General features: G+C 35.7%; 1 protein-coding gene across 33 annotated transcripts in view; it reads right to left on the reverse strand.

Annotated features, from left to right (window-relative positions):
- The window catches only part of Mbd5 (methyl-CpG binding domain protein 5), a 437,449-nt gene that overhangs the window by 30,580 nt on the left and 379,972 nt on the right, over nucleotides 1–26,897 (reverse strand). For 31 of the 33 annotated variants that reach the window (XR_015450821.1, XR_015450822.1, XM_087210018.1 and 28 more), the window contains 5 exons: nucleotides 25,914–26,094; nucleotides 19,133–21,268; nucleotides 5,633–6,658; nucleotides 3,796–4,004; nucleotides 762–1,970 (listed from right to left, as the gene is read on the reverse strand). Coding sequence is in view for 31 of the 33 variants with exons in the window: in XM_087210018.1 (XP_087066144.1) it covers nucleotides 762–1,970; nucleotides 3,796–4,004; nucleotides 5,633–6,658; nucleotides 19,133–21,268; nucleotides 25,914–26,094 (4,761 nt within the window). In the remaining 2 variants the exon portion in view is untranslated. The remainder of the gene's footprint in view (nucleotides 1–761; nucleotides 1,971–3,795; nucleotides 4,005–5,632; nucleotides 6,659–19,132; nucleotides 21,269–25,913; nucleotides 26,095–26,897) is intronic. The other 2 variants (XM_087210033.1, XM_087210034.1) reach the window with 1 other exon arrangement.

Raw genomic sequence — 26,897 nt, forward strand, 5'->3', positions numbered from 1 at the left:
ACATTCTGCAAATGCCTTGACTAGTGAGCCAATTTTACCATTTGAAAGGGGGGAAAGGAAGATCAGAAAACTCCTGCTAATTTCTTCTAAATTGAATGGTGGTTTCATGGAGAAGTTTTCATTTAATTTATAATGATCAGATTGTGTTAAGTAGAACCAGACCATTGGTTAAACATTTCCACATGTTATAAAGGCACAGAAGTTTTCCTGAAAGGAGACACCATTCTGAATTTAGACATTACCTGATGCTTCCCAAAATGGCTACAACTCCACCCAGATTTTTACCCCCTCCCCAGCTCTGTGTTACGTGTAAGCACATGGAGGAGACACTGTCCTCTGGCACTTCTTGTCACCTGGGAGGGGCCCTACCTCTGCCACTCTTGTACCTCCACCAGCTATCATATTTTTCCTCCCCGCAGTCATTAACACTTACCTTCCTCCTCTGTTTATAGAATGAAAAAACTAGGTAAATGCAAGGAAGGAAGGCAGAGGTGACAAAATTCTGGAAATCTGGTTGTTTGGTTAGTCATCTGAGCCTAGTGAGATCTATAAATGCTTCGTAACTCACCCCTTGTTGATATGACCTTTTGGTGACTATAACCATCCCCTCTTCATTTTATGCTCCAGAAGCTTGTGAGACCTCAATGAGTCAGGAAGAATCTTAAATTCACATCCAAAGAATCCAAAGTGATGATAACAAAAAACAATAATTGATATCTGAACAAAGGTTAGTATTTGACAATGGATAAAGATTGGTATACCTTCCCTTCCTCGGGGCTTTGTTGACATGAATTGTGAACGTCGTCTTCTCTTACTAATTTTCCAGGCCAGGAAGTCAGTCCTTTGATTTGGCCCCAGACCAAGTCGCCAACATTGAACGTCCTTGGTCCATAATGTATCAACTCATTTGAAGAAGGGGAGTCTGGATTCCTTAGGTCATCTTCACTACTAATGCTTTTAGCATCTGAAGGGCTGGGCACACACCCATTAATGCTTTTGGCATTAAAGTCTCCATTGTAATGGATGTAGTCTTTGACCAGAGAACTTTCCAAACTATTTGAGGAACTTGGTGACTGCTCCTCTAGGACTAGGTCTTGCTTTGCAGTGCTTAGCAGCTCTCCAAATCCCCGGCTCTGTCGAGGTCTGTTCCCATTGATGTGTGCACATCTTTCCACAGTGCTCTCTAGTCTCTCCTTAAAACTTATCATAGTTCTTTTGTAGTTATTATATTTGAAACTCTCTTCCAGAATTTTATCCCCTTGACAGTTTCTTGGTGGTAACAGTATTGGGTGCTGTTCCCCAGGCAGAAATGGCAGTGTAGAGACATTGTTGGGCCTTTCGTGACAAGGACTACTGTGGATATGGCCTGGATGATCTAAAAATTCCTCGTACTTCCACCTGTTTCGCTCCCCTCTGGGGCTTTGCTCCCCATCCCACTGTTTTTTGGATGTGTGGCAACTTGCTGACTTGAAATACTCAAACCCATCTCCTTCATTTGAATTTTTCCCATGGTCTAGATTCTTGGACAGCCGGGTCCCTCTTGCATTCCTCACCCTGCCATCATGATCAACACCTGCCATGTTCCGTCCATGAATGACCGCACTGACAGCACTGGAGAGATTTAATGGGTCGCCAATCGAGGCAGTGAAGGCACTCATGGCACTCAGAGCTGGAATAGGGCTGATCTGAGTTGTACTGTTGACAGCAGTGGTAATGACAACCTGCATTCCTTTGCTGGCTGCATCGACAACTGCTTTGTAAATGGCATCTATGGAAGCATCACCTTGGCTACCCATAACAAGACCATCCTTCACCTGCTGACCAAGAGACGGGTCGATCCTTTGTTGCAACTCACACGATGTATCTTGGAAAGGTGGAAGTGTAGTGTTTGGATTCTCAGGAACTGCTGTGAGCCCTGGCTGAGTGCTTATTCTTTTGTTTAGGAGAGCTGCATCTTCTTGCATTCTCACCTTAAGGAATACAAAAAAGTAAAAGGGGGTGGGGAGAGAAATTTTTAAGGCCTCAAAGAGAAATACCATAATTTTAAGATTTACCAAAGGACAGATCTAATAAGAAAGGAAATATAAAGAACAAGACTCAAAAATGAAAAAAACAAAACTCCATTTCTTATGAAAAAACTCTTAATTATGTTTGGGTAATGTTTCTTTGGTTGAACTCACTCAACAGATTTTCTTTTTTTTTTTTTAATTTAAAAATTGCTAAACATTTTCTAGAAAAATTAAACTTGAGATAGTCAAACACAAGATGTTTTTAGGTTATGACTTAACTAACTGAAATATAAGAGAAAATAAAATAGACTCCTGTATGACACTATAGTTTTGAAGACTTAAATGTGGTGGTAACACCTACTCCTCAGCTTTACTAGGCCACAGCAAGTATGGACATCCCCACACTATCAAAGACAATGGCTCACTACAGAACTGATTTCTAATCGGGAGGTGGTGAAGGGAGCAATGTCTATAAGGGAACATATCAGAATTTCCATAAGTACAGGAAGGATGAATACAGTTTGAAAAAGTCTCTGAGGTTATTCTAGTTTTACTAACACTCACCTAAAAATTATTGCTTCAGACCCTTGATACTTTGGATTTATACCCCAAGAATTACTCCCTTTTTTCTTTACATCCTCCCCTATTAAAAGGGAACCTGGGATTCCACAACGTATCAGCCTCCCTCTTACTGTTATCCCTTTGTCTATACTTACCAGATAAAAATCCAAATCTTGGGTTATTTCATTTGCCTGTCTTATCTGTATCAACAGTGAGGGTGCTGAGTATCTCGTGAACGGGAATATATGGTTTCCAACTTCCACTGGGGGCTTGTTGCTTGCCCTTCAATCCTGTGATCTTCCAGTTAGGTATCACTCTCGTTCTCCACAGCTATTCAAATCTCCCTCTGCTTTCTTTAAGCTAGTTGTTGTACTATTACTCACACTGCTCTTAGTAGATGACCTTAATTCACAGGTAGGAATTCTTATAATTTTGTACACTCTAATATTCTCTGCTCCTGACAGTACATATTTCTCTGCCACTGTATCTGTCCTAAATCTTGCCTTGCTTCATAGGGTAAGAGGGGCCTTTTTTGCTCTCTGGCTAAGTAGGCTCTGCATTTAGACTCTGGATTCTAAGTCCTCGTTCAGGGATCTTGCCTCATCTACTATTTCTTTTGTTCTTTATGTTCAATCACTTTCAATTTTTGTCTCTTTCCTTTACAGAATAATTATGTGCATAGCTTCCGTATGTTTTCGTTTGTTCGTTTTTGGAGACAGGGTCTTGCTATACAGTTCAAGCTGACTTTGAACTCCCTATGTAGTGCAGGCTGGCCTCAAACTCATTGGGATCCTTTTGCCTCAGCTTCCCGGGTGCTAGGATTACACTTGTGTGCTACCATGCCTGGCAATGGATTCCATCTTTTAAAAGTTTGTGTTTAAGCTCATGTTCCCCTTAGAGCACTGCTCTGTTTTTCTTATGTTCTTTAAAGTGAGTTTTAAAAAGAATAATCCACAGGCTTTAATTCCTAATGTCTCATTCACATATTGCAATATGGCTCCTGCCATCACCACTCGATCCAAACTACATTCTACCAAGTCACTGGTTATGTCCTAATAGCTAAGTACAATAGATTCTCTTCAAGCTTTGTCTTACTTTTTTGGGGGGGGTCCTGGGGATCAAACTCAGGATCTTGCACTTACAAGGCAGGCAGCGAAACCACTGAGCTAAATCCCCCGCCCCAGACATTGTTTTCTACTAAAGTGGCATAAGAAAGGAAGAGTACCTGAAAGTTCTGAAACAGACAAGCCATGGGGTTACTGTTAGTGGGACAGGGGACTGAGGGCTGTCCTTGGAAGGCCTGGAGATTCTGGTATCCCTGGAGAAGTTGCTGCTGTTGTTGATTTGGAGGAAACATCTGATTGTTGTTTAACAGCGACTGCAGATGAGCCAGTTGATGGTTATTCAAAGTATTGTTTATTGATGACATATCACCTACAGTTTGAAAAACATAAAATATAAGTCAATGAAATTCTTCAGAGATCCTATGCCTATCTTTATACCTGAGAATTTTTGAAACAAAAACTAAAACCTAAACTTACATGGGTAATTTCTCTTTTTTCTTCTCAAAGTCTAACTAAGTGGTAAGGAATCAAAATCTTACTAAGTGGTAAGGAATGAGTAGTTTATTATTTAGTTTTATCTTCCATAACTAGGTTAAAATTTTTTTTTAAACTTGTAGAGACTACTTAGTCCTTGCCCTATCCATTAACCAACTGTTATATATTAAGCTTCAGTATTATATGATTCCTTGCCTCTATTTTTATTAGAACACCTACAATTAAGGGTTAAAATTTGCCCTAAAATATTTTAGCAATCATAAATAATTGACCAGATGATTAAAATGAGTGGGTGTGATTAGGTCTTATTTATAAAATTTCATTCTTAAGCCACAATCATCAGTAAATACCTCCAAATAAAATAAGAGATTTAGTTTAGAAATATACATTTTATGTTTTATTAAAGGTCATCTAAAATTGAAATTATAAAGAAGGCTAACAATACAAAAAAATTCATCATAAAAGTAAATAATATAACATTAATTATTAGCATTAACTGGATTGTATACATCTTAATTAAGCATTAAGACCTAAATTTATATTTAAAACTCAAAATTATTTTGGAATTACTGAAATTATTCTGAGAACAATGTCACAGAAATTGTCCTATAACTTGAAATTTATAAATCTGTAATGCTTTTTAGGTTATTTAACAATGATTTCAAGGCCTGACAAAATTAGTTTTGCTATCTTATAAAAGTGTCCATAAAATGTGGAAATAAACAATTTAAAAAATGATTTTGCATACTGAAGATGCCCATGGATCTTTGTCTGTATCACGGGTATTTGTCTATATTTCTAGGCTTTATGGGCACCATCCCTATAGTTTCTGTTAGTTACCTGCATCCATCAGTCAAATTCACTTGACACTATTTTCTAACTTGTTTGTGATAGGATAATGGACATGAAGGACTTTGTTTTTAAGACACAAAGATCTAAAATAATAATTTGGTCTGAGGAAATCTAGAAGCAGCTACAGGGACTGTTTCCTTGAGGTTGGATAACTTTAGTTTTGAGTGTTTTTAGGGCTTTTTATTTTGCTGGCAAAGCATTTAGTTATGTTTATTTAGGGTTTGCCTGGAAAATACTTCCTCAAACTGTTTCCATCCACAGTGCAGCTGCTCATACGAACCCTGTGATGCCACACCAATTAAAATTGAAATAAGTTCTTTTTAAGATGTACCTGTGCTTTACTATTTGAACATAAGACTCTACTTGGCTTAAGAGAATGATAAGGTAAGGTTTAGGTGGCATCAGAATTAGAAAAGAAAGCAGATTAAAATGGTATTTAGTATTGCTAGAATAAAGGAAAGAAAAAAAGTCATTCATGTTTGTACAACTATGGTTGTGTGTGGGTGTTGTTATATTTAGTTCCTTAAGCAAGCTGTGACATAACAAAAACGTTTTAAAAAAATAATGTGATAAAATGGAGTTTTTCAAAAGGAGAAAATAGAATTAGAAAAACGTTCTTATTAAAAAATTTTGTGAAAAACTTTAACTTACCAAGCAGACCTGTCCCCAGTAGAGGGTTAAGGAGCTGTGGCACCACAGAGTTACTGTTGAGTTTAGCTGGACCAGGTGCACCCCCAGCATTATTAGATCTATTCAGCAATGTTTCTGCCATGGACACCACTGCTGTCCCACCAAGTGTTGAGACAGTCAGTGCTGCCACTGCTGATGATGTAGTGGTTGTGGTAGTGGTTGCCTGGGAGGAGGTTGCTATGGAAACCTCTGGATGATTAGTAGTGTTGACCAATGCTGAGTTCAGGACACCTCCCAACAGCTGGGGATTCAAGGCCATTAATCCTGAGGCCCCAGTGACAGCTGGGAGGAATAGGGGGTTAAAAGTAGTGTCACTGCCTGCAAAACTTGGTAAAGGGTTCCCCAAGGGGCTAGTTAAAAGGGTCTCAGCTTGGCTGTTGTCTGACCAATTGCTTGGCAAATGGTCTGGTGGGGCTGTCGTCTGTGTTAATGAGGGTAAAGGAGTATTTTGTTGTTGCAAAAGATCTGAGATAGTCAGATTGAGAGATGGCAGGGAAAGCATGGCAGCTGCTTGGGCTTGGTTCTGAAGCAGGGCTGCTAAGAGCTGAAAGTGAACAGGCTGTAATACCTGTCCATCCATGTCACCGGAGAGAAAAGCTAAAGCAGTGTTTACGTTTGGGTTGAGAAAACCTAAAGGGTGGAGGTTGATCTCAGACTTGCCTTCTCCTGCTGAAGGCTGGAGGATATTTAATAGATTCTGGTTTAGGAGATGCTGTTGATTCACTGGCAAAGAGATAGGTAGAGAACTGAGGAGGCTGGGGTTCAAGGGGTGTGGAAGATGGTTGTTTGAAGTGCTGTTGGATGGAAAATGAAGTGCGTGCTCCTGGCCAACAAAAGGAAAATCACTCCCAATGGGCAGTTGATTCTGCAGGGGGTTTCCAGTTGCGGTGGTGACTATGACTCCATCCTGAAGAACAGATGTTGTCTTTGTGATGGCAGGATGATTGGAGCCAGCTATGGCTACGGAGGAAGATGGACCTGTACTTCCTAAAACAGGGGGAAAAAGAAACCCAGTTATTATGGATATTAAGCAAGACTGTTCCTAAAATGCATTATGATACATTTCAATGTACAGCATTTATTACATGGCAACTTCATTGACTGTAACTGCATTAACTGTATCAGAGATGATTTGACATCTGTTAATGGAACTTTATTTAATTTGAAAATAAATATATTGAAGAAGTTTGACATACTAAGAAACAGCTGTTGCTGAGTATCAAACAGGCAAAGAGACAAGTAGAAACTGAGTGGCTGGACAGCTGGACCAGTGATGATGGCAGAATCTGTTGTTGTTCATTCAGTTGGGTAGATAAAAGTAACAAATCTTCATTTTATGTTTCTTATTTTCAAAAAGTTTTTGGTCTTTATTTATAAAACAAGTACCTGCTTTTAATGGTAACAAAACAGAATCCCAGAAACCTAGAATGTACATGAATATATAAAGCAGAAAACAAAAAGTACCTATGGAGATAACTATTGATATTTTGGTGTGTAGCTTTCTGGGCTTTCCCACATGTATGTACATGTATACATTTGCAAATATATGTGTAGATATATAAGTACATATACATATATTTTAAAATAAAAGTAGAATCATAGGAAAAGATAGAACTTTCATTTATTTTGTAAGTTTTTTCATTAGTAAATGTATTGTGAATGTCTTTCCATGTTAACTCATATATAGCTACAGAATCATTTCACTAGTGCCATGTATTGATACACATAATATAATCAACCTAGTCATGAATGTTTTCCAATTTTTTACTATTATAGGCCACAATATGATAACCATTCTTATTGACATTATTTTTGTCATTTTGCCCAATTATTTTGTAAGGATAAATTCTTGGACATGGAATTCTAGGGATAAAAATGTTTACATATTTTAAAAGCTTTAATTACATATTGTTAAATTACCCTCTTGTGAAATTGATTGTTATATGGTTTACATTCTTATAAGCAGTGGATGACAGGGCTCATCTCTCATCAACACTCTATTTTATCATGATTTTTAAACAATGAGTAAAAATAATTATTTTTGTCATTGTGATAGTACAAAGATGTTTTACTTATGATATCTTAAATTAGGTCAGGCTTCATTTGAATGGCATTCTTATTCTTGATAGTCTTACACTAAAGATGAAAATTCAAAATATTTAATATTTTGAGATATAAAATCTCAGTTGCTATTATTGTATTAGTGGTTCTCAACCAAAGCTACACAATAAGATTATCTAGAGAAATTAAAAGAACAAAACAAAACTAAGCATCAGAACAGACCAATACATGAACCATAACCCAGACCAGTTGAAAATTCATCTCTTGAGGTGTAGCCTGGGCAGCAGTTATTCTGTGGAATCAATCATCCCGATGATCCAGAGCTCAAGGGGTGAGTGGGGTAGGGAAGATGAAAAGCACATTCTACTGAAAAGGAACCTACAATCACTTTTTCTTTGTTAAAGAGCTTCCCCTAAAGAGATGCATTCTTTTAGGTAACACATGCATTTTGCCACTATAGGTATATGCTTTTAATTTTATTTCAAAGTAATAATTTATATATTATAATAAACAATGGTTGTGTCACTACAAATCTAAAACTAAAACATTTTAATGCTTTTACATTTGACTGTGTTAGCGTTGAAGCCTTATTCAAATATGCAGAAATGTTTTCATAGTTGTAATAGTAGTACAATTAATTTTATATTCTTGTTTTTACCTAATAGAATAACAAAATATTTCCTCGATACATAAACTTTGTAGATGTATTTTAACAGTGTACTATACAGACTTACCACATTTATTGAACCATTCTGATAAAATCTGACATGTATATTTTGACTTTTCATCATATTAGAGTACAGGGATGAATATATTTATGTTATTGCTACCATTGAATTATTTCCTCAGAAAAAATGTCATCCTTGGCATGATTGTTGTGAGAAAAAGTAAAAGGTTTGTAAGGTGTAAAAGCCTACACAAATAAAAGGAGTTAGCAATTATTGTTATAACTGACATTAGTAAGTGATAACAGAAGTTAAGTGTAATTCAGCATTTTCAACATACCATACAGAATATCTCCATGGCAAGGATTTGTAATTTTTTCCCCATTTGTTATGGTGCCTTTTAAAAAAATTCATTAATTTTATTGGTACATTTTAGGTATACAATATGCTGACATTCATTATTGGGAATTTGTACCTTTACATAATATATCTTGGTTCTTATTTTTGGTGCCTTTTTGTTTGTAAAGCTCTTAGTGTTTTATTTAAAGAATAAGATTTTAAAAACCTGTTTGAAAATATATAAATATTTATGACATATCATGGAATAATGACTATGCTCACAAAGATTATGGTAAGAAGACATATCAAATGCTGAAGTAGGCATATTGCACGCAATTCTTTAAATATTAATCCAGATTTTTTACAAAACAATCAACACCTTAAATATTTCATTGCTTCTTTAATCTTGCCATTTCCATACATAGGTACTGTGCATTATTTGCATTTGGAAACCGTTTTTTTAAAAGAGGTAGTTAAAGTCTTATTTACTAGTAATCACTATCAGTGGCCTTTTTTCCTACCTGCTTAATAAAAATGCCATATTTAAATGTAGAGATTATTGTTCTTCTAACCACAAGCAAACCACATTTTCAAAATACTCTGGCATATACATGGCAACACTGTAGATAAAGATTTTTCCTTAAAGGTTAATAGTGTTTATGGTCTTTAACTTGCAACATTCTCTGCACTCATATTTGTGATTCAAGTAAGTAGTCATTTAGCGATAACATTATTTTTACAGTTCTCCATCTAAATATTCTTGAGGAATTACAATAAAAATGTATAGTTACCCTGGGTGTATTTTTGCCTTATGAACAGGAAAGCAGTGAATATCATAAGCTTTTTAAAGGTGATATGTGGATCAAGATGTATTTTTCATTTTCCTTAATTTTCAACTAATCAACAAACAGCTATCTTCAGCTGGACAATAGGATAGAAATAGTGATATAAATTTTAAAAAATACCCTGCCCTTTCCCGCAGGAACTTCCAGTTTGGGCACAGAGATGAAGACAGATCTTCCAGTTTATCTTTATCCTATGTAAAATATACATTTCTTTTTTGGTACCAGGGATGGAACTCGGGCCCTTGTATTTGTGCAGCAGGCGGTGAAACCACTGAGCTAAATCCCTGGCCCCTATCCTATGTAAAATATACATTTAGTGAGTTTTAAACTAGGAAAATTTAAAGCTCTTTTCTTGCATTAACTAGTATAACTATTATGCAATATGCTAAGAGCTACAACAGGTGTATGTAACAAGGGGACAATTATAAAACTGAAGATGTCAGAGAAAACCACATATGTAGTAACATTTGATCTTGGATTTGAGAGATGAAAGGATAAAGAGGGCTTCTAAGTAGAAGCATAATGATTTTCTAAAAAATACAAGGAGATAATGTGGACGATAGAAGGTAATAGAGTCCTGTGTTTCTCCAAAACAAAGTCACATGACTGAATATATGTGTAGCTTTCCCATACCCCAGCTCCCTCTGCCCATGGTTAAACCTGCTGTCTTATACAAATAGTGAAGAAAGCTGAAGTCATCTTTCTAAGCCATTAAAGGCAAGATTCTTTTTTTATTTTCCTTGTATTTAAAGACCTAACACAGCCTCTGACACAGGCATGGCATTCAAAAAGTATTTGTTGGTTGAATGAATCTAATATGACCATAAAACTTGAGCTCAACTTCTGGAAATTAGTTTGATACTGTGTGTGGGCATGTATGTACAGAAAATGAAAACTGACTTTCTAGTGTATTGGTCCATTGCCAGGAGATAAGGACACTGGAAGGGAGATGATAGAAGATAAGTTATCTTAGAAGTCTCCCAGGTACTCCAAGAAGTTAGAAACATCTTATAGAGGGACAGACCCACCCCAAAGTACTGTTAGTTCTTGAAGTCATTCATTAATGCTTGGGGGTCATTCAAAAAGGAACCTGAATTTTTATACCTGGAGGGAAATTTGGAGATAGTTTATTTCTGGACCACTTAATCTTGATTGGGCACTATCTGGGGAAATTCATAGTTCTGTATAAAATCCTTCTGATTTGTTGAAGCACGTGAAGATGGTTTGTTATTTTTCTTTCTTGTTTTTTTTTGTTTTGTAGCTAAGATACTTTATGTTTAATGAAAGGGACAGTTGTTAAGAGTTTTTAAAAAATAAATTATTCATTAAACATTTAGCATTTAAATAAGCAAAAGGCAGCTGGAATTCTGGAACAAGTTACTAGGTCAAAATCCTTTGGAAAAAATGGTTATTTTATACCAGCCACCATGAAATGGCATTTTTTTTCTCATTGTCTGTGTTGCTTTAAAAGTAGAAGGAATACCAGCACTTGGGAGGCTGGGGCAGGAGAATTGCTGGGGGCAAGTTCAAGGACAGCCTGAACTACACATCAAGACCCTGTCTCAAAAAAGCAACAAGAAAAGTAGGAGGGAACACTAAAATCTACTCAAATTAACTTGGCAGGTGCTGGATCATATTCCCAGACACCCAGTGATCAACACGGTCTAGTTTCATGAGGAAACAGTGGTAGCTTGCCTCATAGGGTAGATTTCCAGATATATAGTACTCTGTACACACCATTTATACTTCTATATATGTATGTGTACACAGAAACAGCCATCCTTAAATATTTTTAAATCCTTAAAAATTTTAAGGATTTAAGAACACATATTTTTGTAACATTATTAATTTAATTCTTGAGAATATTTACTTGCTTCAATTTTAGAAATGATTTGAAAAATGAGGTAATGTCTGCCTCTTTAGATTTCTTTTCCTTCTGTTCACAAACATTTTTTGAGAAAGCAATTGTTCATATTGTGCCAAACTCTTATATGCTTGACTCTTAAATATGTACAAAAAAAAGTGCACAAAGCTCATACCAAGCAGATTAAATATTTAAAAATGTTTCTATACTGGTTTGTTCTATATCTCTAATTTTGACTATACACTATGCTAAGAAACTATTTCTAAACTGCTAAGTGTGAATACTGATTTTTATCCATAGAATTTATGAATCCAAGAAATGAGTCATGTAAGTTATTTTTCACTACTCAATTTTGTCATTTGCTTTGGAAGTATACTTCCATTGTAAACAGGGTCAATAGTAATCCTTAATAAAATACTTCTAGAGATAAGAGAAAATATGATGGCCTAATGAGTCTAAGTCTAATTTACTTTTTAATTCCATTGAAAGTGAAATTTTCTCTTCTGTATTTAAAGGACTGATTTTTAATTATAATAAACTGAAGGATGATTTTATGAGAAGTCTAGATCTTCCAATAAGACTTCATTCTCAAGCTTTAGTAATAATGCACGGTAATGTATATTAACAAAAGTATATCAATCCCTATCATTCTGTTTTGGATTCTGATATAAAGTCCTAGCATTGTTTTATAAGTAATAGAAAGACCTAGGGACTGGAGACTATTTCGTTCTCTACAAGGAATGGAAGAGACTCAAAACCAAATAGCTCAGGGCCAGGAATTTAGCTCAGTGGTTTCGCTGCCTGCTGCGGAAGCGCAAGGACCCAAGTTCAATCCCCGGTACCAAAACAAAAACAAAAAAAACCCCAAAACAAAAAAACCCAAATAGCTTAGAGAAGGTAGAGGAGATGGGGAAGGGAGCAATGGCAGTATCTTAGGAAATGCTCTCGGCTCAAAACAAGGCCACATTGCTGGGAAGGAGAAAGGGAAATGGAAAGGATGTAGCTGAAATCTTAGAATAAGACATCTGCATAGTTATGACTGTGTCAAGGAGGTCAGGCTTATGGTGGTAATGAAATCAGGAAGGCATTTGTGTGTGTGTGCGCGCGCGCGCAATCATTGTTTTTTTTCTTTCTTTTTTCTTTCCTGTAGCGGGGATCAAACTCAGGACCTTGCGCTTGCGAGGCAGGCGCGGAGCCACTGAGCTAAATCCCTGGTCCCCACATTCTGTTTCTTAAGACATAGAATTACTCTGAAAAAGGCTGTAATTAATTTAAAAATTCCTGAACTTTTCAGATCACTCAAGTAACAAAGCTTTTAAAAATTGCCTCTTTTTATTAATTTTCCTAATACTATGAAGAAACAAGAATTGAGAAAGGTTTTCTAAGTATGCATGTGCAATCACTAAAACTGTTCATCAACATTTCATTGAAAGTTTTCTTTTGTTTAATAAGCAGAGAAAGTGCTGTTTTTTTTTTTAAATGGTCAACTTTGTAGCATTCAATTCTATTTTTCTGTAGTCTAAAACAGTGCCTAGCAATCCTACTTGTTAAATGCTTAATTACCCTATCAACATTCTAAAACAGTATTGAAACATATCTGTGGGCTGCAAAATCATTTCAGTATGCCACAACCATTATTTTTTGAGAAATGATATAGAAAATATAGGGAACATTTTATATCTACGGTATTATTTTGTGGAAATTCTGTTTCAGATAAGTGGTGGGCCATGATCTCTTAGTGGGTGCTAAAATCTTCGTGACAGTGTTATGACTCTAAAAAAGAAAAAAAAAAGACTAAGATATAAGATAGAATGGGATTGAAAATATCGAAGTACATCTTATATAATATTTTTCATAAAACTTGTTATACATTAAAAATATCTCTAGTGGATTATAATTTCTTACCGTGGGAAGTAAAAAAAAAGTTGAAAAACCACTTAGGATCATGTCTCTGAATTGATCAATTCTGTGGAGTTGTATTCCAGGGAGCGTATTTTAGACTACAGTGTGAAAAGTATCCCTGGGGAGTTGTAAAATGTCTGAGCCCTCCTCTAGGATGTCTGGGATGACTACCCTCTCTTACGCTTGTGCCCATGGGTCTTGAACAGATACTCCGAGCTTCTATGAACTAGTTCCAACACCTGGAGTACCTTAGCAACTGCTTCAGACTTCTGTTGTCTAGTTCCATAAAAAGGTGGGTTGTTACTTTTAATTTGCAAGAAGTATAATAGTTTGAAAATAACTTCATTCTTTCGTTTGGCTGGTGTTATTGTTAAGTTCCTACAATGTAATTATTTATAATAATTCAAATTAAGATTTGACTCATTTAGTATTGCATGCAAGTGGAAATAAATCCATTTTGATGACATCACAGGACTATTTGGTAGCATTAGTTTTTATGGGTTGAACTTTTGTAGAGTTGACATTACTTTCTAGAATCTGGGTATGTTTTGAAACTGCTTAAGTGTTTTCTGACTACCTGATTTCAGTAAATAGCTTAGGCATCTCCTAGAGAATGGAAAGACTTCTAGTGGCTTTACAAGTGAGCTTAGTGTTGCAATAGAATAAAATCTCCCAATTTGCACACTGGGACAATTTATTTCTTCAAAGGTACAAAATAGATCATTGAATCAGCAAACATATCCACTCTAAGTTCTGTTATCACTTCTGATTACACAGACTCAATGTCTAAAGTCAAACATATTTTAACTCTTCTTTTGTATACAAGGAAACAATAAACCTGGAATATGTAAACCCCTCATGTTAGGAAACCTTAAAATGCAAAACATTATGTGTAGTACAAATATCTTGCAGCAAAGAAAAATGGCTCATTTTGCAAAAATTTAAAAGAATAGACATAGATTTTAAAAAATCATACAAACCAGAATTTAATATAATTTTGTTTGTTAACAAGAGCAGAGGGCAATTTTAAATTTATAAGCCTTGTGGATCACAGGAGGAATAAAATCTAGGCATTTAAAAATTTGAGTGAAAATGCTTTCAACAGTAACTATTATTAATTCAGTCACAAACTTCCACACCCATAGTACAATTGCCCTTGAGCATTTTCATCCCTTAATCTTTCTGCACTCGTAGCCTCATCTAGGAAATGTAGGGGATGATGACTGCTCCCCCCTTTTTTTTCTTTACTGGCATGTTTTGAGAACACATAAGATATATACAACCAAAAACCAAACCAAACAAAAAATCTATACAAAAAACCCCTCCGAACTCATTACTTGGTAGTCTTTTACCCAAAGCATACTTTCACGGGTTCACTGTTTAACTGTCTTATACCTACCATTTCAAAAGCTGTCCTGAGTTTCAATGAATGCATTTTGTGCTGAAAGAAAACACTTTCTTTTGCATAGTTTAAAAATATACTTATATATAAATAATCATGAACATATATTTATTCAGTTTTATTTATATTATTAAGGTATATATTTAAGAATTAAGGCAAATAAAGTTGAATTTTCTTTTGTCACAAACTCAAACTCTGTCCCCTCATAGGGTTCTATTTTCATGTGCTCAGAACAGTTGAGTGAATGTTTTTTATTAGAAAAAATAGAATATAAAACACACTTTAAAGTGAAAAGGTTATATTTAATGACTATCATTTTGGAAGAAGGGAAGGTTGTTATTAAGCCTGTTAGCAGAATAACCTAAATCTTTTTTCTTCTTTGAAAATTGTGGAAAATCTCAGGGTCAGGCGAGGGACAGTTGCATGGATGCTGAGAGGGCAGAGTCTCTACAGAGGCCTGGGTAACGGGATAGGTGTTTCTGCTGTGTTGTAAGCAGGCGTGCAGTAGTGGGAGGCCCCAGGAAGCACTGGCCTTTTGACGTTTCCCAGTCAAGGGCACCTGTTTTGGATCCCTCCCTGAACTAGAACATCACAGGACATGTGCTGGAACCACATATGTGGTGAATTTTGTCCCTCTTTAAAAACTGAGTGTTTTAAATGCATACTACTAATTTCAGGAGATATCTATGTCCAGTGGTTTGAGTGTCTAGACTGACAATTAGGAACTTTGGGTTTGGTTGCCAAATCTACAAAGTATTGTTTTACAATTTGAGGGATGTCACAAAACATCCTACTGTCAGGACCTAAATCTGTTACATGGAAGTATTAAGTTTCATTTGTAATCTGATATTAAGAAAGCTAGTAGAAATCTGTACATGTTACAATACAGAGTATTCAGAAGCATTAGTGAAAACGAAATTTGAAAACTCCAAATAAAATGAATAAAGCCCCACATAGTCTTAAGTTTTAGATTTTCCAAATATTTTGTATCTTTTATTATTTGACTTTGGCACAGTATTTGCCTCCAGTTTGTGTACCTGAGTTGTAGTACATTTTCAATGTGAACTCATACAGAATACACTCTAGGCCTAAAAAGCAATATTTGAGGTTTTTAGGATAGAAGAACTCTCTTTAAAAGAAGTTTTTAGAGTAAATTACCTGTTATATCAAGCATTTTCAGAGGAAGTCATTTCTTATCTTAGTATCATAATGTAATATTTTCGGACTGCTTTTAGGAGTGCAGAAAGGCACTGGAGTGAGCAGGAGGTCACCTGAGTTGTATCTAGGCTCTGTTACCATAGAGTGGAGTTGGAGCATGTTACCTGTGGGTCTTTCACCTTTACCATGTTGGCATGCTTGGAATATCATGAGTGGCATCTGCAGTCACTTCGTTCAAAGGTCTACTGACACACGACCCACTAGGAAACCTTCTCTTTTCTGAGTGAGGTGATAATTCATTAACAGAAAGTTCAGTACATGTGACTCACAAATAAGTGGCAGTTTTTTGGTGTTTTAAACATTTCATCTGCATTGACAGAAAACATTCTAATCACTGTATGCTATGCAATCAGAATCCAAAGAGAAGGCAAAAATAACTGCTTTTGTCTTAAAGTATATCAAGGATTTACAAATGTGTCTTCTAACATGCATTAATGTGTTTTAATTCATTATCTATTAAACATTTTAAAAGATTTTGAAATGGAAAACAATATTTTTTAATACTAAATGTTTCAGATGAAGAACTGAAACAGCTGGAAAGAAAATGGATTTTAGAATCAGCTGAACTGTGTTCAAATTCTGATTCAGCTACATATGATCCTGGACAGATAAGTTCTCTGAGGGTCAGATTCTTTGTCTATAAAGTATAATACCTTATACTCTGGAAAACTGCACAGATTATAAATAGTATAGGTAAACCCCTTGGCACATGATAGGTACTCATGATAGGTACACATGATAACAATAAGCAACATTTTAAGAATAAAATGTAGTTTTTTTCTAATGGCTTACTCATATGTTAAGAATACTAGCAAAACTCTCATGAGAGATAACTGTGACTGTCATCTGTTGTCTCATTGTGAATACCCAGCCTCAGCCCTCGATGATTATTTGATGAATGAATACATGTCAGTGAAAGAGACATTTAGGTGAGGCAATTATGACAGTACATTCATATGCAATATACTACACAGGAAAGAGAAACATGGCATTAAAGACCTTAATATTTAGCTCAACAGAGTTTTGTTAATTAGTAAATCAATCCATTTTTATACATCAAACCTATGTACATTAATTAGTATTACATTTTACTAGGTTTAATATTTTTAAAAGGGCCGGAGATTTAGCTCAGTGGTTTTGCTGCCTGCTGCACAAGCGCAAGGACACAAGTTTGATCCCCAGTACCAAAAAAAAAAATTTTAAAATTCTTACTGACCTAGATTTTTATAAGGCATATGATTCCTATTAGCTTACATGATTGGTCACATCTATATCATTAGTAGACATTTATTCTTGTTCCTTTTAGCTATTTATATGCTAATATATTCCATTAACAAATTTTTAATGTGTGCTTTGACACCTCGAACACTAGCATTCCAGGTCAGATGTTTTATAAAATAACATGGAACAAGAAAATAAGTGACCAAGATGATATAAAGTAAGTTTAAACTTGACACTCAGAAGAGACAAGAATATAAATAAATGTTGGTCTTTTCCACTACAGATGAGTTGAAATACATTCTTAATAAAATACATACACTTTGCACATATGATTTTAGACCTGAAATTAAGTAAACTGAGGTAAGGAATATCAAAACTATATAATATAATGAGACTAAAATGTCTCCCTCAAAATGACGGAAAATGTGCTCAATAAATATGGTATATCTTGAAACAGTTAATGGACTTTATGTAACTTCAATCCTGTAAATATATAAGATTAAATTTTATTTGTGTGAAATAAACTAAAAAGGAATATCGTTCAGAGAAAAGATGAAAGTTCTTTATGGAGTAACTATCCTGTTAAACACATGAAAAAGAAAATTTCATGAGGTCCTTTAAACTAATCATTTCACATATCTTTTAAACCTTGTCTTTTTTTTAACATAAAGGGTCACTGGACAGTTTTTCATTAAATACTGACATCAAGACATAACACATAACAGGTTGTGAAGGACGGCAGATGTAAGATGGCAAAACAGGAAGAAAAATACTTGGTCTTACTACAGCACAGACACATAGATCATGCTTCTCCAGCATGGTGGTGTAATGTAGTCCATGCATTATCTATATGACCGCTTATTAGTTAAGGGCCCAGAAGTTTTCCCATTTCCAGTAGCAATCTGTTTCTTAAGCCCACTCTTTTCAAATATGAATAATGTCTCTGCGGTTGTCTCTTATTTCTTCCCTGTCGCTTCTCACAAATCTGATATCATTAGTGTTGGGTTTGGGGGTACATTGAGAACATTTTTTCTAATGTTTCCACAGTCAAATATTCTGACCGCTCAATGAATTTACTTCTTTAGTGCTTCGGTACAGTTTTTGTAACAATTTGGGAGGACTATTGCACACAGTTCTTTTTCTAATGTGTCTACTTTTAAATAAAATTGTCTCCTTCACTAATAGTGCATACAATTTACATTAAATTTGGGTTCAAACTTTAATGTCAAGGGTAAAAATAATGGTTTAGTTCTACAGGAAAATTTAAAACATTTTCAAGATAAAAAATTCTGGAAATCAGGTTTTCAAGCCTTTTTTATTAGAAAACTTAAATTACTACTTTTTTTTTTTAAAAAAGGAAGTAGCCGATGTCCATTCTTGAATTTCCTCAAAGAATAATAAATGATAGCAAACTAGGATAAGAAAACACATTAGAAGACAGCTTCCTATTTCATACAACTTCTAGTTACCTTTTCTTATCCATTAACCTATTTCTGTTCAGCAGCAAGAAAAATAATATCTCATTTGTCTTTGCCTTGTTGGATTTTTCAAGGTGAGTTTCATTTACCTGAATACAAACAAAGCTAAGGAAACGGCTTTTGTATTGGCATAGGTCAAGGACATGTCTCATAACCAGGAAACCCTGCCTTCTATGGCTTCTTTTGCAGTTCATAGTCCAATGGTTATTAAACCAAATGAAAGTTGAACAATATTCAAAACGACACAGATTGACAACAAATAACGGAAACACATGGACTCCCCTTAGCTGTTATTCTTTCCAAAAGACAAATTTTTAGCTTTCTGTAGATAAAATTATAAATACTAAAGAAATGAAGAGAATGGGGAAAGGGTCATTTCTTATCATAATAAATATTTTGGTACAAATTTTTAAAAAACGTAGAAAAATTTAGTACCTTTGGGTACTTTTTTCTAATAAAACCATACCTGCTTCAGAACTTGTTTGATTATAGCTGCTAACAATGCTGTTTGGTATCACTGGAGTGGAGGACGTTGAAATTCTTGACTGAGGTGGATTGGGATGTAATGAATTTCCTAAAGCCACGCCCGACTGACTGAGCATCCCACAGTTCCCGCTAGCCTGAATCTGATTTATTAAACCTGCAAGATGGTGGTTAGGGACTGGGCTGTTACTGTGAACAAAGTTAGTGTTTGCATTGTGGCAGTGCACGGCTTCCCCTCTTAAAGGTATGTTCTGTGTCAGTGAATTCTGCAGAACACTGGAGTTTATGTTGGGATCTGTAAAATGCAGCTGGTTAGCAGAGCAAGGCAAAGCAGTATTTGAGCCCCCACAACCTGGGGTACTATTGCTACTCAAGTGAGAGCTTTGACCACTCATAGACTGTAGTAACTGAGACATTGAACTGATGGGAAATGAACCCTGACTCTGCTTCCTTAGCAAGTCAGGTCCAGGTTTAGGAACCGCAGAACTATCCATTTGAGACTGTCTGAGCAAACTCAACACTGTGGTAGGTGGCTGTTTTCTTTTTCGTAACGAGTCTTTTTGCTGAGACATCAACTTATCTCTTAGTGCTGCTCGACCACTTTGCCCTTCACCTGTTGGAAGAAGCACGTTGGCAGTAGGAGGGAACATGGTGTTTAAAGTGCTATGTCCTTCAGTGTTACCACTGCCAGCAACAGCTCCAGAACTGCTACTGCTGCTACTGTTGTTACCAGCAAGTTTGTTTTGATTTGCTAGCTGTGCTTTGGCTGCTGCTGAGAGTAAACTACTTGCTGGAAAGGAGGCAGCATTGTGCTGGTTCAAGATCTGATTTAAAGGCATTCCCAGCAAACCAGGCTGACTCTTTACAGAAGCACTTCCGGCAGATGCACTAGGAAAAGCTGCACTGCTTGGAGTATTTAGTACATTACTCATTCCAGCAATTAATGGGTTAGGGATTTCCTTGTACTGATGATGTCCATCGGACTTGGTAGAAGGGCTTGATGGCATTGATGGCCTTGGGGACCCTATTGTTGACCGTGGTGACCTGGGTGGAACCTTAATACCACTACAGGTGGCCTGGGGTCCTACAGGTGGCATCATGAAATTTCCATGATCTGATGATGTGGAAGATGAGCGTGATCTTTGGGGCGATGCCTCAATCCTTCCAATTCCAGTCCCCATCATGTGCACTGGGGATGTCACTGGAGAAGGGGAGAGGGAGGTTGAAGCTGAATGCTGAACTCTTTGTACATGACTCCCATGATTCATGTGACCAGGTTTTACAGTTGGCAAAGGGAGATTACTTGGCAAAGGAACAACAGCAGGAGGCATGCTTACATTCATCACAGGTACCTGAGAGTGGACGTTTGAATGGAAACTGGTTGGATGAATGATAACAGGGTTCTGATTCACTGGTTTACTAGGAATCGGGTCAAGAATGCCAAGTGGATCTTTCTCAGATGTTAATGGCTTTTTCTGAAGAGCACAAGAAGGTGGAGGAGGGGGAGGTGGGCCTTGGGGTGGTTTGTGGTGGAACATTGCTCGTGGCATTTCCATATTAGTTGAAAAATTACACATTGGTGTTTTCATTACTGGACTCTTTGTAGTCAAGGTTGGGGAAAGAGGTATATTAGTCCTTCCAGCCATTGCACAGGATGACTGTACAGGAGAACCATGTAGCATTACTGAAGGTGGAGAAAGAGGAGTCCTATTCAGGTGAATAGGACTAGAACTGGGAGCTCCATGAAAACCAGGATTATTTCTTGTGAAAATATCTGGGCTTCCAAGTGGGTCAGTCCTCGGAGAGATTGAGCCATCTCCATAAATCTGGGAACCTGATGATGCTGGGCTGGGCAGGCCTCCATGGCTGCCTCGGAATGGAGATTTCTGTCCATGTTCACTGCTGCCCAATCTCTGCCGAGGATAGACAGGGTGGAGTTCTTGTTGCTGGCTTGCAGGAAGTTCTTGTACATACAGTCTTCCCATGGCATTGGATGATCCAATCATTAACTTGAAAGGATTCTTACATTCAGGCATTACAGAATTTGTAATTCCTTCATGAGACTTATTTCTTACTGATCTTGGAGTTGCTGCCCGTGAAGGTACTACTGGAGTTGCATCTGAGTGGAAGAGAAAGAGAATTCTATTAATCGTCTCTATTCTTTTGTTTTGGCAGGGAGGGAAGAAGAGGAAGAAATCAGGTAGGGAGAAGAAAGAAAAGCATCTGGAATACAAATTTGCAAATAAAAGTTGTAATTCTATGCAATTAAAAAAGTTCTACAAGCTATATTAAACTTTGATCTAAAACATGCCTATTATTCTCTCTTAGTGGTCCAAAGGTTCTCAATAACTTCTCATTATGCTTGTTCACTTTCTATTTATTGAAAGAGCATGGGTACCTAACTACTCCTTGCATACTGACACTGGTCATTCTAGCAATATTTAGAACATGCAGTGCTTGCTTCGGCAGCATATATAATAATATTCAGAACATGCAAAAATCAAGATTGACAGCCCACGTAAAATGGCAAAATTAGTATCTTATTGGACTTGAGATTTCTGAGAACATATATTTACAAAGGAAAATTGTGATCTGTGTGGCATAATATTTTCTTCTGTGATTTAAATGAGTTTCCATTTGCCCCAGAAATTTTGTTAGCCTATAAATGTTTCTGTTATTTTATTGAAACCTTCTAAAGACAGATATAGCAATATATCTTATCCCAACATTTGCACTGTGAGATTAAAACTGAATTTTTATGAATTAAGTGAGTGGGATTGCAAATCTTTTAATGAGAGTGATGAAAAATATAAATGCAATAATACTACAATCATGCTTAGTTTCACATCATGTTTGTAACACTGTAACACTAATTTTTTTGCTGTTAATTAGTCATTATTTTAGAAACAGCTTTTAGTCAACCAACTAGGTAAAAGATTTCAGTTCTTTTATCAGGCTAGAACTCTCATGTAAAATTTAGCGTGCTAACCCTTCAGCACTGGTTTCCAACTGAGTATTCTCTTTTTACCCAAGTGCATTTCTCCCTCTCTGACTTTTTGGAGACCCTTCAGTTCTTTTGGAGATCAGACAGAATACAGGCAACAAAAGCAAGCTGGCTCATCACACAGAATTTTCTTTCACCCTGTCATGTCAGAATTCTAGGATTAAGTTTTTTAGCCCCAAAGGATCCTTAACTATTTCATGAAGTTGTGCCTTCTAAACCAGAGATGGCATATAAAATTTGTTTCATATGCCAATTCCCATCAATTTGTGGTGGGCTCTTAGAGTGCTATGTTCTGTGTTGAAAGGGATGCTAAGCTCTAGCTGTGCTCCATGAGAAAATGACAATGGGTCTATTAAGGCACAGGATATGAAAGTGGTATTATTCATACTATATGTCTGCCATGTCTATTTTGAGACCTAAAGCTATTAGTAAGCATTCTTAATTTGCAATCAGAGGTATACTTACTTAGAAGAATAATTATACATTTAAGATATACTTTCAGTTGCTGATAGTATGCAGGTCAAATAAAATAACTTCTAAGTGTCTTTTACAACCTGGTGTACATAGAAGTCTAGGTAGAGTGAACTTGAGTAGTAGGGGAAAACAGTGAACATGTTTTCCTTGGGAAATGTGGGCTTTCTGATTCTAGCATGGTAGAAGTTCTTTGATAGAGTTATTTTGGGATATAACATACGAAATGCTGAAAACCAACAACAGAAAGCAGTAGATAAATTCAACTGAAGCTTATTATCTTGTTATAGAGATTTTTAAAGTTTGCAGCTCAGAAAGTAATGTATTAAATTTTGGGAAGTAATGTATTAAATATTAAATATTGGGACATTGTGCTTGGCATATAGTTGAGAACATTATGTGTAGTAACATCCCTAGCATTATTATGGGATTGACTGTTTAATGAAAAAAGCCACCTGCTTGCACCTTTTCTTAGATACTAATGTGTTCATATAATTATCTTTAGTTCAGTGATTAAAAACACAGTGACATTTTTATATTCAATTAACAATTTAGATAATAGCTGATTTAGAAAGGATGGCTTCTGTACCTGGGAAAAGACAGTCACACTTAAAATAACAGGAATACAGTACTCGACAAACAAAAGTCATGGTGATGTTATGTGAAAAGAACCAAAGCATATAAGAACTGGCAAGGGCAAAGGCTAGGCATCCATCAGGTACTTTTGTGTATAATCAAGGAAACATTTAAAAAAATAAATCAAAACAAAATAAATGTTTATATACTTATGTAAAAAGAGGTGAAAACTATGTGAGTCTTTTGAATTTTTAATTATTTAAACCATAACTTCAGTAAAACATATTTTAAAGTTAGGGAACAAATGCTATGTCTGAAGATAGAAAAAGAGTAGCAATTGACAATAAAGTGCACCACTTAAAAGAAGGATGGAGCTGTACCTATTACTGCCTGTAATAGTCAAACACTGACTCAGGCATGGTGGTGCACACTTGTAAACCCTGGATGTTGGGAGGCTGCAGCAGGAGAACTGCAAGTTGGAGTCCAGCCTAGGCAACTTAGTAAGATCTTGCTTTAAAAGAAAAGTACAAGATAAAATAATTTCAATAACTAATGACAAAGGACCTAGGTGAAAATCCTGTGAGGGTGGTTAGAAAGGCAACAAAGCAGACTCTGTGGAAACAAGCAAAATTTTGATAAAATGTGATGTGAGATCAGCAGCAAATAAGAGTAAGTATGAACACACATGTAATATACAAAAATGAAAACATAGCTTCACTATGGTGGCAGGATAGCGTAAAGTACAAATAGTTTATTATTATTAAATATATCTTTAAATTGCTGTATCTAGCTGGGGATTTAGCTCAGTGGTTCCACCGCCTGCCTTGCAAGCACAAGGTCCCGAGTTCGATCCCTGGTACCCCCCCCCCAAATTGCTGTACCTATTTTTTTTTTTTTGAGATAGGGTTTCACTATGTAGCCCAAGCTGGCCTCAAATTCATGGCAATCCTCCTGTCTCAGCCTCCTGAGTGCTGGGATCACAGGCATGTGCCAACATGCTTGGCTGCTGTAACAATCTTTTTTTTTTCCTTTTTGGTACTGGGGATCAAACTCAGGACCTTGCGCTTGCAAGGCAGATGCAGTGCCTCTGAGCTAAATCCCTAGCCCTGTAACAATCTTACTTTTAAAAACTGTACCTTACTAGAAGTTCATTTATTGGAAAGTAGCTCCATGCTAACAACTGCCAAATTTGTCTCTACTTATGCTCTTTGCATGAGTTCTAAATGTGAATTTTTAATTACCTGTATCATATAGAATCTGTTCTTTGCATCCAAAGGCTCTTGATAGTCTGGCTATAATTTACTTACACCTATTCAATCTCCCATTCATGTCATTTTAGTTTCCACATCATTCCTTAATTATACCACACTCATTCTGAAAAATACTTTTCCTATTTTTCTCATATGTCTAAGATCCATTTTTTTCCAAGGCTGGTCCAAATTTGAGTTCTGCCATAAAGTCTCTTTATCACTACAAGTTCTGCTCATTTCCAATTTTCAGAACTCCGCAAACGTGGATAGTATAAACTGTTCCTTATCAACAAACACTTTGGTGCTCAGCCACATTTTATTCTGAATTGTTGTTCAAGAATAAAGAGATTATAAGATTTTGAAGAGTGTTCATATTCCAGCCCTTTACAAAAAGAAGTTAGCTTCTCAGTGTCAAAGTATAATTCCAATGTACATATTAATCATAAAAGGTACTTTAACAATGAGAAAAATTCTAATGAGGATATTAAACCACTTATGAAGAATTTCTACCAAAACGTATTTATCCTAACATAATTGTGTGGAACCAATTAGGCAAATCCAAAATAAGGAACATCCTGCAAAAGTGGCCTGAACTCTTCAAAAAGCTAAATACAGCTCATGCAAGACTAAAAAAAAAACAAAAACAAAAAACTGGGGAATTGATGTAAATCAAATGAAACAGCTAACTGCAGTGCACAATCTTTGATTGTATCTTGGATTTAAAAAAGTCTGAATTTTTAAAGACGCAAAAAGAGACATTTGGACAATTGGAAGATAGGCTATATATTAGATAACAGTATTATATCAGTGTTAAATTTCCTAATGTGGTCATTAGATTATGTAGGAGAATGTCCTTGTGCGCTGAAATATTTAGGAGTGAATTGTGACAATATTAGCAACTTTCTTTAGCAAAATGTTACCTGGTGAATTAAAATGAAGAGTATATGTGTACTTAGTGAACTATCTCTGTACTTTTCCTTTGAAATTTTATTAAAAAGAATGTGTGTGTGTGTGTGTGTGTGCGCATGTGTCAACATATAAAGATCTTGGCAAGAAGATTTCTAGTAGGTGTTCAATAAATAGTCATTACATGAATGAAAGAATAACAATGCCAAATTACATTTAGGGACTGATACACATTTCAATATAGCCCTAGGAAGCCAATAGAACTTTTTCTTTTGTTAACCCTGTTCTATATATCTGCATAGCATCTGCAGGTGCTAATTTTTGTTTATTCTGATTGTATAACTAGATGATCTAGGTATGAAATTCTGGGAAATAACCTCATGGGAATTTTTCAGAACTAATTTGCCATTTATAATGAAATGATAGAATATATAAAATCTTAAAAGTATTCTGCACATTTGAAAAGTGTAGTGGGAAAATAATTGGGTAAGTAAATTCCAACAACTCCTCTTAGAGTGAGGGAGGAGAATTCCTAACCCCTTAGCCACATTACATACTTGTTCCTCCTCCAGGACTGGTGAGCACCAGAGAAGGGTGTGGGGCTTCCATGCTTTTATGAAGTGTGGCCACTGCAATGATTTTTCTTTTATGTATGCATAGTTTTGTGACATCTTCATCTGCCTTAACATCTTCTGCAGTTCTCTGTTTCACAGCAGCTCCAGGATCAAAATTAAATACCTGGAAAAAACACAGTCTTAGTTTAGAATATGTCTGTGACAACGTTTACTAAAAAGATCTTGTTCAGAAAGAAAAAAAGTTGTACATATATTAAACCATAATAAATTTGAATATAATTTTCTCAATTTTTAAATTTAAGAAAAGCAACTTTATACAACTTAATAAACATGGCTGAACTCATGGTTTTTATTGGCAAAATAAATAATGAAAATTATACTAATTCTAAGATAGCCAAGATACATATATGGAGAGAGATATATCTGATAAAATTTCCAATTATCAAGACTTTCTCATGTTATCACAGTATAAAAAAAAATGAAGTACAATTATAGAAACAAAAGAAAAGCTACGACGTTTCTACGTGCTTTGTCTTTGGTTCCCTTTTATTTCTATATTAATATTATCTTTTCACTAATTAAAAAATCTATTACCCCTTTTAAAAGACATCATTTATTATGTAAATCTTTAAGGATATAGTGACATACAAAGGATAATGTTGTTTATTAATCTTTAGTTTTAAAACCAGCGCTATAACACATATTCGAAGAATGATCTATTTCTATAGCAAATTATATTTTACCATTATACATGATTTTAATTGTTACCTTATAAAGTAATAAAACAGTTTCATAGTTTGTCTGTGAGGGTTCAGCTTTGTGATTTTAGGAATAGTGTATCCCTGACAGGTTTATCAGCACTCACGTGAACAGTAATACTGCTGATTTGAAGAGTTACAGTATTGAAATAAAATATTGTAGTACAAAGTACTAAGATAGGCATAGCTCCAATCAAAGGCGTAGTGG

The sequence above is a fragment of the Heterocephalus glaber genome, unplaced genomic scaffold (genome assembly GCF_053883595.1).
Source record: "Heterocephalus glaber isolate CG9 unplaced genomic scaffold, H.glaber_assembly_v1.0 deba00001097, whole genome shotgun sequence".
Lineage (NCBI taxonomy): Eukaryota > Metazoa > Chordata > Mammalia > Rodentia > Bathyergidae > Heterocephalus > Heterocephalus glaber.